The 14418-nt window shown below is 38.0% G+C and overlaps 1 protein-coding gene across 1 annotated transcript; it reads left to right on the forward strand.

Annotated features, from left to right (window-relative positions):
- Positions 1-678: 678 nt before the first annotated feature.
- On the forward strand, positions 679-8134 carry LOC110615396 (cytochrome P450 71A1-like; the record flags this gene model as incomplete). The annotated part of the gene is made up of 3 exons (XM_043956812.1): positions 679-774; positions 976-1360; positions 7941-8134. Coding segments are annotated over 3 exons (675 nt in total), but the record flags the coding sequence as incomplete, so codon positions are not given.
- Between the last annotated feature and the right edge of the window lie 6284 nt (positions 8135-14418).

The raw sequence follows: 14418 nt of genomic DNA on the forward strand, positions 1-14418 counted from the left end.
TGCAAACAAATCGAGTCGAGTTAAGATTTGAAGAGTTTAAGTTTGGCTTATTAAAATTTTTCTAAGTTCAAACCAAATTCGAATTTTACTTATTTTGAATTCAAAGCGAATATTAATTAATAAGTTTAAGTTTAGTTCATTTAACAAATGAATTTAGACGAACCGAACTTTTATCGAGTTTAATCTTGAATAGTTCATGAACAGTTTATTTATTTACAAATATAGTAAGTTTTAATTTAAAATTAATAATTACAAAACTAAATAATTTTAGTTAACTCTTAAATCTATAAAAAAAAAATAAGCCGTTAAATTTTAACAATCCGAATATCTATAAGTTCTAATCATCAAATTATATAAAGCTAAATTTTAGAAAACTTAACAGAAGTTGATATTTTAACCATTCAGGTTTTCCTTTGTTTTTTAACAAGGTATATACAGGACAATGACATCATGAGCTCTCAAGGCCTGCGGTCGGTTCAGACTGCTTTCCATAGTATGATCTATGGTTTCAATGCAATGCTTGTACTCCTTAATGACACCAAAACCTTGTTTGTGTGAATAGCATGTTTGAAGAGAGAGCATATCTTTTTCAATTCAAAAGTCATAAATGAAACGACATCTATAGAAATCATGATATCAAATAGCTAAGTGCAAAGTTACAACAAACATAATAATTAAACTGTTCTGGATGTCCTGGATATCTTACTTCAATTATGGAAGAATCGTTCCTTTAAAGTTGCTCTCACCTTTGATCACATCAAAGCTGTGCTTATGGTAATTTCCACATTTATATATTCGAAATTTCTTTATTTTTTTTTATAATTACACATTATTTTATTTTTGTTCGCATCAAAAGTGCTTCTAAGAGATTTGCTCAATTCATAAGGACCCAAAGGAGAAATTATTGCTTTGGTTTCTTTATATGATGTCATGCATTAATAGTGATTTTTTTTTTTGGTCCTTTGCTCTATACAGAACGTATTTGTGGGTGGAACAGACACCGGTGCAGCAACTGTGGTTTGGGCCATGACCATACTGATGAAGAATCCCATAGCAATGAAGAAAGCTCAAGAAGAAATCAGAAAACTTGTTGGGAAGAAAGGTTTTGTAGAAGAAGATGATGTTCAACAACTACCTTATCTCAAAGCTGTGATCAAAGAAACAATGAGATTGCAACCCACAGTTCCCTTATTAGTCCCAAGGGAATCAACTGAAGACTGTGTGTTATATGGATATGACATAGCAGCTAAAACTGTAGTTTATGTGAATGCAAGGGCAATTGGAAGAGATCCTGAAATCTGGGAAAACCCAGAAGAGTTTAATCCTGAGAGATTCATCAATAGCTCTATTGACTTGAAAGGCCAAGATTTTGAGCTGACACCATTTGAAGCTGGTAGAAGAATTTGTCCTGGGATTTTTATGGGTCTGGCAACTGTGGAGGTATGGAATCCAAAGATATGAAACCCTATGGCACAAGCCTCAAACCCACACGCACAAGTCGATATGGAATTCAAAGATTTGATAAACCCACCTCCTATGCACCCCAAACTTAGAGAAGCTGAAACACCAATGATCGAAGGATTTAGATGAGAATCCGACAAACGCCACAACGAATAGTTGATAAGTTAGCCAAGATTCCTGGTGCAATTGATGAAAGCAAATCCTCACTCTCACTCAAAGCAATACACGCCCAAGGCATGAAAGAAATTCTGAAAAGTTTGATTAAAAGCTACCTCTTACAATTGTTTCCGTATCATTCTCTCCTTCTTTAGAAAAGATTCGTCCTCGAATCTTGCTGATATTTATGTCAAAAAGAGAAGCTTTAGGAACCCATGTATCTTCAAAGACCTCCTTTTGAATAGGTGGAAATAGGATAAAACTTTTGTCATGAATGTTTTCATCAACAACCTGCACATCAAGAACAAATGAACTAGGCATAAAAATATTAGTCACAGAAAGATCCAGTGGATGTGATCCATTCTCCTCTACAACTTCCAAAATAGTCTCATTCGCCTCCTCCACCTCATCAATCACGTGCTTCCCATGTCCCTCATCATTCACAACCTCTTCTATAAGTTCATTGATGGAATTCTCAACAACAACAATATAAGATTCATGCATTACAACTTCCTCTTCAATTTCAATCTCTATGGAAGTTGAGATTGGAACTTTAGCCTCTTCTTTCTCCTTTTCTTTCTCCACCTTCCCTCCTTGAACTAGTCTTGATTCTTTTCCAGCCTCTTTACCCTCAAACTCACTCTTTTCTCTCATCTTTTCCGCAGAATTCAAGCTCTCACTCCCCTTTGTGGCCAAGGCCGAAGCCTCCCTCTCCCTCTCCAGCATCTTTATTTGATCAACATATACCTCTTGAGGTGATAAAGGAGCGAGTATAAGCTTCTGTCCTTCATGAGTGAAGGAGTACTTGTTATTGAACCCATCATGTTGCACCTTTCTATCATGTTGCCACGGCCTACACAACAACACATGGCTTGCCTGCATAGGTACCACATCACACAATATCTCATCCTTGTACCTACCAATAGAAAATGGTATAACCACCTGGCGTGTAACCCTAACCTCACCACAATCATTCAACCATTGCAATCTGTATGGCTTAGGGTGTTCAATAGAAGCCAAGCCCAATTTCTCCACCATATACACACTAGCCACATTTGTGCAACTACCTCCATCAATAATGAGAGTACACATTTTTCCATTAACCAAACACCTAGTGTGAAATATGTTTTCCCGTTGTTCTAGGCTTTCTTTCTTAACCTGCATATTCAGAGCACGCCTAGCAACAAGCATCTCACAATGTGCAGCAAGCAACGCATTATTAACCAACACATCCGAATCATCACAGTCATTATTGCAATTAGGAGTTTTTTGAGGTATTCTTGTAGAAGTGGAAGCTTGTGAGACATTCAAACTCTCCATAGTTTCAGTCAACCTCTCAAGAGTCTTATTGAGCCTTTGTAACTCACCACTGACTGACTTCTTAAAGAGCTTATAATCATTACCCATATTCGATTCACTTCCATCAGTACGATCCACCACATTCTTGTCTTTACTCATCCTACCTTAAATCAACAAAGAACAAAAAGAACTGGCAAATATTGTGTTAAAGAAATACTCAAGTGTTTGCACTCTTACCATTCTTTTGCTGATTCTTCAATTGCACTTCAGAAACTAAGGTCAACCAACCAACCATAAGGTGCGTTTAATGAAACAAAGAAGAAAACCTAAAGAAAGAAGGAAGCGCGCAAAAACTAGAAAGAAGACACTGACAATTTGGAAAGTAACACACAAACTAGGTGTTGTGCTACTTGAAAAATATCACCTAGAGTATAGACACAAGCAAACAATACTCCAGCAATGTCAAGGAAGTAAAAGCAAGCTTAAACCAAAACGAAACTTTGAATTCAAATAAAAATGAATCTGGACAAAAGTTTGAATTTAATTCGCTTCAACGCAAATTAAATACGGATCTATTTAAATCTACCCAAAAAGGCAAGTATCAAAACCCCACAAATAGGCTAAAAAAAAATATCTCACTCAGTGTAGCATCATGGACAAAAATGGGCATTAAAAGATGGATTTGACACCAAATCGATTTAGATGCAGTTGCCTTAAATGTGCACCTTAAGAAATAGCCAGGTTTGTTTTGTCTCCTAATCCGGATTCAACGCAATTCAAAATTCAAATTGATTTCCATAAACTACAGCAATCAATTGAGATAGGCAAGGAAATATGGATGAAAAAGGAAGCATATCACAATTTCGGCCAGATCAAGATAAATATGGCAAAGGCGAATTTTTTTTTTTCGTTCTTTTTTTCGTTTTTTTTTTTTTTTGGATTTCGAATTTTTTTTCCCAAAAGAGATTATGTGATAATTTATCAAGAAGGTGCAGTCATGGATACAGAAGCTTTCAATGAAATCAACAAGAAAGACAAGGAAAACTCAAAAAAAAAAAACTCTAGATCCTGATATAAATAAGAATTTACCTCACTTTGGCTCTGATACCAACTGACGCGGAACCCTATGGCACAAGCCTCAAACCCACACGCACAAGTAGATATGGAATCCAAAGATTTGATAAACCCACCTCCTATGGCACCCCAAACTTAGAGAAGCTGAAACACCAATGATCGAAGGATTTAGATGAGAATCCGACAAACGCCACAACGAATAGTTGATAAGTTAGCCAAGATTCCTGGTGCAATTGATGAAAGCAAATCCTCACTCTCACTCAAAGCAATACACGCCCAAGGCATGAAAGAAATTCTGAAAAGTTTGATTAAAAGCTGCCTCTTACAATTGTTTCCTATCCTTATATAGTAAGGAGAAAAACAAATAAAACCCTAAGACACTCTTCTTGGACCTGACTTAAACACATAAGGCCCAAACCCAATCACACACTAAAATAACACATAAGTATTAAAACGTAAGCCCAAAACATGGGCCAAAACTCTAAAACTTAAAAGATAAAGTATGGCCAGAATACAAGCCCAAATAAAACTAAACTAAAACAAGTGTTAAATAATAAAAATATAGCAAGCCCATCATAACAAAGCTGAATCTTCACAAAAGTCTTACTTGATCTTCACTTTAGGCTTCCCTTTGTGTAGTTTTAGCCGATAGGTTTGATTAGGCTCCCTAAGCCTATGATTGCAAGTGTTGCACCAAATCTGTCCCATATGAGTTGAAGCACGCCTCAAATATATATGGATCATATGAATATGATTTTGAACTCCTTTTAGATCCATTTGAATGACATAAGTTTGCTCCACACCATTGTTAGAAATTTGCCCTATTGGATCCGTATCATTCTCTCCTTCTTTAGAAAAGATTCGTCCTCGAATCTTGCTGATATTTATGTCAAAAAGAGAAGCTTTAGGAACCCATGTATCTTCAAAGACCTCCTTTTAAATAGGTGGAAATAGGATAAAAATTTTGTCATGAATGTTTTCATCAACAACCTGCACATCAAGAACAAATGAACTAGGCATAAAAATATTAGTCACAGAAAGATCCAGTGGATGTGATCCATTCTCCTCTACAACATCCAAAACAGTCTCATTCGCCTCCTCCACCTCATCAATCACGTGCTTTCCATGTCCCTCATCATTCACAACCTCTTCTATAAGTTCATTGATGGAATTCTCAACAACAACAATATAAGATTCATGCATTACAACTTCCTCTTCAATTTCAATCTCTATGGAAGTTGAGATTGGAACTTTAGCCTCTTCTTTCTCCTTTTCTTTCTCCACCTTCCCTCCTTGAACTAGTCTTGATTCTTTTCCAGCCTCTTTACCCTCAAACTCACTCTTTTCTCTCATCTTTTCCGCAGAATTCAAGCTCTCACTCCCCTTTGTGGCCAAGGCCGAAGCCTCCCTCTCCCTCTCCAGCATCTTTATTTGATCAACATATACCTCTTGAGGTGATAAAGGAACGAGTATAAGCTTCTGTCCTTCATGAGTGAAGGAGTACTTGTTATTGAACCCATCATGTTGCACCTTTCTATCATGTTGCCACGGCCTACACAACAACACATGGCTTGCCTGCATAGGTACCACATCACACAATATCTCATCCTTGTACCTACCAATAGAAAATGGTATAACCACCTGGCGTGTAACCCTAACCTCACCACAATCATTCAACCATTGCAATCTGTATGGCTTAGGGTGTTCAATAGAAGCCAAGCCCAATTTCTCCACCATATACACACTAGCCACATTTGTGCAACTACCTCCATCAATAATGAGAGTACACACTTTTCCATTAACCAAACACCTAGTGTGAAATATGTTTTCCCGTTGTTCTAGGCTTTCTTTCTTAACCTGCATATTCAGAGCACGCCTAGCAACAAGCATCTCACAATGTGCAGCAAGCAACGCATTATTAACCAACACATCCGAATCATCACAGTCATTATTGCAATTAGGAGTTTTTTGAGGTATTCTTGTAGAAGTGGAAGCTTGTGAGACATTCAAACTCTCCATAGTTTCAGTCAACCTCTCAAGAGTCTTATTGAGCCTTTGTAACTCACCATTGACTGACTTCTTAAAGAGCTTATAATCATTACCCATATTCGATTCACTTCCATCAGTACGATCCACCACATTCATGTCTTTACTCATCCTACCTTAAATCAATAAAGAACAAAAAGAACTGGCAAATATTGTGTTAAAGAAATACTCAAGTGTTTGCATTCTTACCATTCTTTTGCTGATTCTTCAATTGCACTTCAGAAACTAAGGTCAACCAACCAACCATAAGGTGCGTTTAATGAAACAAAGAAGAAAACCTAAAGAAAGAAGGAAGCGCGCAAAAACTAGAAAGAAGACACTGACAATTTGGAAAGTAACACACAAACTAGGTGTTGTGCTACTTGAAAAATATCACCTAGAGTATAGACACAAGCAAACAGTACTCCAGCAATGTCAAGGAAGTAAAAGCAAGCTTAAACCAAAACGAAACTTTGAATTCAAATAAAAACGAATCTGGACAAAAGTTTAAATTTAATTCGCTTCAACGCAAATTAAATACGGATCTATTTAAATCTACCCAAAAAGGCAAGTATCAAAACCCCACAAATAGGCTAAAAAAAAATATCTCACTCAGTGTAGCATCATGGACGAAAATGGGCATTAAAGGATGGATTTGACACCAAATCGATTTAGATGCAGTTGCCTTAAATGTGCACCTTAAGAAATAGGCAGGTTTGTTTTGTCTCCTAATCCGGATTCAACGCAATTCAAAATTCAAATTGATTTCCATAAACTACAGCAATCAATTGAGATAGGCAAGGAAATATGGATGAAAAAGGAAGCATATCACAATTTCGGCCAAATCAAGATAAATATGGCAAAGGCGAATTTTTTTTTCGTTCTTTTTTTCGTTTTTTATTTTTTGGATTTCGAATTTTTTTTTCCCAAAAGAGATTATGTGATAATTTATCAAGAAGGTGCAGTCATGGATACAGAAGCTTTTAATGAAATCAACAAGAAAGACAAGGAAAACTCAAAAAAAAAAACTCTAGATCCTGATATAAATAAGAATTTACCTCACTTTGGCTCTGATACCAACTGACGCGGAACCCTATGGCACAAGCCTCAAACCCACACGTACAAGTAGATATGGAATCTAAAGATTTGATAAACCCACCTCCTATGGCACCCCAAACTTAGAGAAGCTGAAACACCAATGATCGAAGGATTTAGATGAGAATCCGACAAACGCCACAACGAATAGTTGATAAGTTAGCCAAGATTCCTGGTGCAATTGATGAAAGCAAATCCTCACTCTCACTCAAAGCAATACACGCCCAAGGCATGAAAGAAATTCTGAAAAGTTTGATTAAAAGCTGCCTCTTACAATTGTTTTCTATCCTTATATAGTAAGGAGAAAAACAAATAAAACCCTAAGACACTCTTCTTGGACCTGACTTAAACACATAAGGCCCAAACCCAATCACACACTAAAATAACACATAAGTATTAAAACGTAAGCCCAAAACATGGCCCAACACTCTAAAACTTAAAAGATAAAGTATGGCCAGAATACAAGCCCAAATAAAACTAAACTAAAACAAGTATTAAATAATAAAAATATAGCAAGCCCATCATAACAAAGCTGAATCTTCACAAAAGTCTTACTTGATCTTCACTTTAGGCTTCCCTTTGTGTAGTTTTAGCCGATAGGTTTGATTAGGCTCCCTAAGCCTATGATTGCAAGTGTTGCACCAAATCTGTCCCATATGAGTTGAAGCACGCCCCAAATATATATGGATCATATGAATATGATTTTGAACTCCTTTTAGATCCATTTGAATGACATAAGTTTGCTCCACACCATTGTTAGAAATTTGCCCTATTGGATCCGTATCAGTTTAATCCTGAGAGATTCATCAATAGCTCTATTGACTTGAAAGGCCAAGATTTTGAGCTGACACCATTTGGAGCTGGTAGAAGAATTTGTCCTGGGATTTTTATGGGTCTGGCAACTGTGGAGGTATCTCTAGCTAATCTGCTTTACAAATTTGATTGGGAGATGCCTGTTGGAATGAAGAAGGAAGACTTGGACATGGATGTGCAACCTGGTATTACTATGCACAAGGTTCTCTGATGAAAAGGCACAATATATTTATATGAGAATCCTTTTATGTATATAAGAAGAGGTTGTACTTCTCTTCTATTAAATAATGTCTTGTGCTTGATTTTAGTTCCTGCTGATTTTTTTATTTTTGTCAGAAACTGAGGTTTTAATTTAATGTTATGATACCATAGTAGAAATAGTATTCAAATAAGATTCAGTTTTCGTCGTTTGGACCCTGGTCGGCAGCTCTTTTTTTTTTTTTTTTTTTAATAAGCAAGTAGAATTTTATTATTTTCAAAAATAAGAAAAAATTAGCATGAGTACACAGCCTAACCAAATAAAATAACCCATCTGTCAACCTCCAACATGATGGCATGCTAAACAAGACCTAGAGAGTACAAATCAAAGAAGAAAAACTAGACTCCAATAAGCAAATAAAACCTTAGGCAGATTGTCATACCCGGCCCATAAAAAAACAAACAGTTTATAAAAATAAAATAACAATAAAAAAAACATAAATAGAGCTATGCTTTCGAAAAGAATCTCAAAACCAAAACCCTTCCTCTTCGAGGAAAACAGAGCTTTGCTTCACTCTAAAAAACAAAAAATTCTTTTTTAATACCAAATTTTCTCTACATCGATCCAATCAATTCATAATCTTTTAAAATTTTCAAATATATTCTTATTTAAATCAATATTCTAAGCAGAAATTCAATCATTTTTTTCATAAACTCCAATATTTGGATAGGTAAATTTTTTCTCTCTTATTCGAATTATTAAGATTTAATTTATTTTCTCTATCATTAAACGGTGATTTTTATGATGTGAGAATTAAAATGAAATATGTTTTAGTTAGATCAATCTACGAGATTTTATTTGTAGGATTAATAATTTTTATAAGTTGATCTAAATAATATTCATAGTTTATTGAGTATTTTTGAGTTTGTATAATTTTAAGAGTTAATTATGTCAGAATACTATCGAATTTTTCTTATAAAAAAATATATATACTTAATATTTAAAATTCGCATTTCATATTTTATAGTTTCATTCTAAAATATTTATTTGTCACTTGATACATTTTTTTTTTAATTCTAAAAGAGATCCAATTTTCAGTATAGATAATAGGGATATTTTGCGATCTAAATTTATTTTATTTTCAATACTAATGAATAGATAAATGTAAAATATCAATATTTTTCTTATATATATATATATTCTTTTATTGTATTTATTTAAAATAAAAATGAATATAATGAATTCATATTTCTTCGATTAATGAAAATAGAATTTAAAATACAGCCGAATAAATATCTGATTATACTCTATATATGTACCGAACAAATAATATCTCGATGATAGATAATTTATTTACAATCTAACATATATTTATATTGTTTTTGGGATAATACTTGATATATACACCGCCTTTGGGGCGTACATAAGGTTATCATCTTTAGGATAGTTCTGCACATGTGTATGATCAATATTTTATTAGCTCTTGAACCAATATTGCCATTATAGAGTCTAAAATACCAGCATTGTTAGGGTGAGCATTCGGTCTGATGACCGCTGGATTTCTTCACCCCGGATCAGGGGCTTGACCACAGCCAAAGGCCCATAACGTAGAGGCCCACGCACCTGATATGCACAACAAGCCTGGCTCATTCAACCTTCAATGCCGGGCTCAACCAAGCTTCTTCACTCAGATCGGCCCAGTCCACGACCAGCAGGCCCTCTCCTCTCAGGCTCAGTGTCTGGCCCGACTCTCGGCCCAGCCCAGTATCCAGAGCCATACTCAGACAGCCTAGCAAAACCGCTCGAGCGTACGCACGAGGAGAATCAGAGGCCGTTACGCATGGAGCAGGCGGCTGATACCCTCGTACGCCCGAATCTGTATGTCAGGGACGCGTGTCCCAATCATGGAGAGGCCTTTACACATCACCAGCAAGCATAGCGAAATGGATAAAAGGGGAATCCCCTCCCCAGAAAAAGAAGGCTTTTATTTTCAATACCAAAACCCTTGTAAAACCCTATTCTATTGGATCTCAGATTATCAAATGGCGCCGTCTGTGGGAAACGAAGGAGATCTTTTCATCATCGGAGTTTTCACTTTCAAAACCCACTGAGATCCACAATGGCAAACCACCAAGAAAATAACCTTAACATCATTCCAAATAATCTGAGCTCTGCCCAAGAGGGGCAGCGGTTCTTATTTTCCAGTCCTACAACTCCAAACAACCAACCACCCATTCCTTTTAACCCCTCGCCGAGCTTGGCCGGGAATGTGCCCTCCACGAAAGAGATTTTACTATCTCAAAAGTTTTCAGATCCACCCATTGAGATCCACATAAGGTACGAAAGTTTGAGTAGATAACCCAGCTGAAAAGAAAGGTTCATTGTGCTAAAGAATATTTTGATGGTCTTTCAGATAATTTATTTTAATATTTATTAGATTTTATTACGGCTGATTTTTTCTTTGAAGTCTGGTGAATATTTTCTATAAAAGAAAAAAAAAAGGGTGAGAAATATATGTATTGTTGAAATTCTGAGGTCCACTGTATATATATAAAAAAATATATATATAAAAAAATATATAAAAAAAAGAGAGAAGAAGAAGGTGAGAGAAAGAGAAGAGGAGTCCGTGAGAAAAAAGGAGGTCGGAGCCGTGTTTAGCAAGACAGAAAGGAACTCAGCAAATCCGACGACCACAGCGATAGATTGCTCGTTGAGGTCGGATCCATGTTCGAAACTAGATTCGTGGTCGAGGTTGGAGTCGCATTTCAGGACAGATGGAAAGCATCGGGGCGACAAGGAGACAATACAAAAAAGAAAGCTTACACGAAAAAGAAAGCTGGAGATTTACAGTAACCCAGCTAAAAAGAAAGACCCAGCTGGTGTAAGAATATCTTGACAGTCTCTTAATCTTCATTTTCCTACCCTCGTTGTTTATTTTAACATTTATTGAATTTTATTACTACTAACTTTTTCTTTGAAGATCTGATGAGGTGATGAGGCGAAACTTCAGATTGAAGTGCTTGTCTCTGAGTGTAGATTTTAATCTTTTCTGTAAAAGGAAAAAAGAATGAGAAGTATATATATATTTGTTGAAGTTGTGAGATCGGCTGTAAAATCTCAGGTTAGCAAGTTAGAGAGAAAATTAATAAATGAAAAATAGACAAGTTCGGACTAACATTTCAGGTCGGACATAGCCATCCAACTCTGTTGCAGAGCAACACCCCTCAAGTATCAGAGCAACCTGGAGATAATAGGAAATAATCAAATATCCAGGCACGGTGGATAAGCTCGGACGCAGTATGTCATCCAGCTCGAAGACAAGGTGAACTGAGATACCCAGGTTGGCATGGTCGGCCTTAGTCCGTTTGACTGTCGAAAGAACGACTGATCAAACACCGCTAATAAGACCGTCAATGGTTTCGCTGGTCGGAGTAGCAGAACTAAAAGGAGCTCGACATATCCAACGACCCCAACATTAGATTACTCGTTGAGGTCGGATCTATGCTCGAGCTTAGATATGTGATCGAGGTCGGACCCGTGTTTGAAGCGTTACCTTTCTTCCTGGGTTTTGGCTTCTGGAACCAGTGTTCTGCAGAGAAATATTTCTGGGTTGGTTGGTCGGAATAGTAAGACAGAAGGAACTTGGCAAATCCGACAACGACAGCGACAGATTGCTCGTTGAGGTCGAACCCGTGCTCGAGCTTAGATATGATCGAGGACGGAGCCGTGTCTGAGATCGGCCTCGCATTTTGGGTCGGATAAAAATGATTGTCGCGTCCAGTTGCCGCTCTCTGTTTCTGGTTCGCGTAATGCTGAAGGTCAGAGAACTCGGCAAATCCAACGACCACAGTGATAGATTGCTCGTTGAGGTCGAACCTGTGCTCGAGCTTAGATGTGATCGAGGACGGAACCGTGTCTGAGATCGGCCTTACACTTCAGGTCAGATAAAAATTATCGTCGCGTCCAGTCACGTCAGTCCGTCTCTCATCACCCATTGAAGATCCCCTCTACAAGCGTATCTCTCCATTTCTCTCTGAAACAGAGTTCAAAAACGTAAGATAATTCCAAAACTCCCTATTATTTCCAATGGATCCGTCAATGGCAGAGGAACCCGCCTCGTCGTCTCTGGCGGCGCAATCGCAGCTGCAATCACAGTCTGCGCCACTTGGTTCCTCAGTCATACCGATGGTGAATAAGTTGCAGGACATATTCGCGCAACTCGGGAGCCAGTCGACGATCGAGCTGTCGCAGGTGACGGTCGTTGGAAGCCAGAGCAGTGGGAAAATATATTTGCACCCGACGGCCGTTGGTTTTGCAGCTGTTGCAGATTAAAAGAAAGGCCGATGCCACAGAGGAGGAGTGGGGCGAGCTCCTGCACCTTCCTGGAAAATGCTTCTATGATTTCTCCGAAATCCAGAAAGAAATTCAGGTACATGTGGACTGTACAGAAGAAGTGGTTCATTTATTTATTTATTTATTTTGCTTTTATAAAAGTGAAATATTCAGTAGTATGAAATTCTAGCTTATTACGAAGTGCTATTCAAGTGGCACTGTCAGAAGAGGTATTGGGAGTACAAATTTTGGTGTTGGGAGTGGGGTCTGCTCAAGAATTTCTTGTTGTCATGATTACTGTCAACATACAAAGTTATAAATAGGTAAAATATAATTTAATTTTCAAGAATGCCTTTAGTTATCGGCAGTTATTTTAAGCATCATTAAAAATAAATAATTTTATAAGTTGATTAAAGGGCAGGTTTCGCATGTAAATAATAAGATTAAGTTTAATTAAAATAAAACTCTATGAGTTTAGATATCCTGATAATAGCTTGCATTTTATAGATCGAAAAGTCTTGAAGAAATTTACACAGGCAAAATATTGTTTATTGCATCTCTAAAACTGCATGGGTTAATGTTGCAAGAGTTAATACTTGCATTTGTTCATCTGAAGTATGAAACTAAGTGACACGTGCGGCATATTATTTATTGATGAATATTATTGAATTAACAACGAGCATCCTCGTTATATGTGCTCTGTGCAAGTTCTTATTTTGCAGAAAAATCATGAATCTTTCAGAAAGACCCCTTGAAAAAAACAAGACCTCAATTAGGCACAAAGCCAGTTGAGATAACGAAGCGACAGTAAGGCCACTGAGCCCGAATCTTGTGCAAAACCTCAAGGAGGAACAAAAAACAGCCGGCGGGGCCCCGAGGTCACCCCGGAACGGCCGGTGAGGATCTTAAAAGACCTCCCGGAGCATGAAGATCGGGATCCCCTAGAACTCCCGGGAAAACAAAACAAAAAACAGCCGGCGGGGCCCCGAGGTCACCCCGGAACGGCCGGTGAGGATCTTAAAAGACCTCCCGGAGCATGAAGACCGGGATCCCCTAGAACTCCCGGGAAAACAAAACAAAAAATAGCCGGCGGGGCCCCGAGGTCACCCCGGAACGGCCGGTGAGGATCTTAAAAGACCTCCCGGAGCATGAAGACCGGGATCCCCTAGAACTCCCGGGAAAACAAAGAAGACCGGGATCCCCTAGAACTCCCGGGAAAATAAAATAAAAACGGCCGGTGAGGATCTTAAAAGACCTCCCGGAGAATGAAGACCGGGATCCCCTAGAACTCCCGGGAAAACAAAATAAAAACGGCCGGTGAGGATCTTAAAAGACCTCCCGGAGAATGAAGACCGGGATCCCCTAGAACTCCCGGGAAAACAAAATAAAAACGGCCGGTGAGGATCTTAAAAGACCTCCCGGAGAATGAAGACCAGGGTCCCCAAGATCTCCTGGCAAAGGAAGACCTCAACAAGGTCTTGACAAAGGAAGACCTCAATAAGGTCTTGACAAGAGAAGACCTCACTGAGGTCCCACCAAGAGAAGACCTCACTGAGGTCCTAGCAAAAGAAGACCTCAATAAGGTCTTGACAAATGAAGACCTCACTGAGGTCTTGACAAAAGAAGACCTCAATAAGGTCCTGACAAAAGAAGACCTCAATAAGGTCTTGACAAATGAAGACCTCACTGAGGTCCTGACAAAAGAAGACCTCACTGAGGTCCTAGCAAAAGAAGACCTCACTGAGGTCCTGGCAAAAGAAGACCTCAAAAAGGTCTTGACAAAAGAAGACCTCACTGTGGTCCCACCAAGAGAAGACCTCACTGAGGTCCTAGCAAAAGAAGACCTCACTGAGGTCCTAGCAAAAGAAGACCTCAATGAGGTGAGGTCCTAGCAAAAGAAGACCTCAATGAGGCCTAGCAAAAGAAGACCTCAATGAGGTGAGGTCCTAGCAAAAGAAGACCTC

Source organism: Manihot esculenta, chromosome 5, assembly GCF_001659605.2.
Source record: "Manihot esculenta cultivar AM560-2 chromosome 5, M.esculenta_v8, whole genome shotgun sequence".
NCBI classification, from domain to species: Eukaryota; Viridiplantae; Streptophyta; class Magnoliopsida; order Malpighiales; family Euphorbiaceae; genus Manihot; species Manihot esculenta.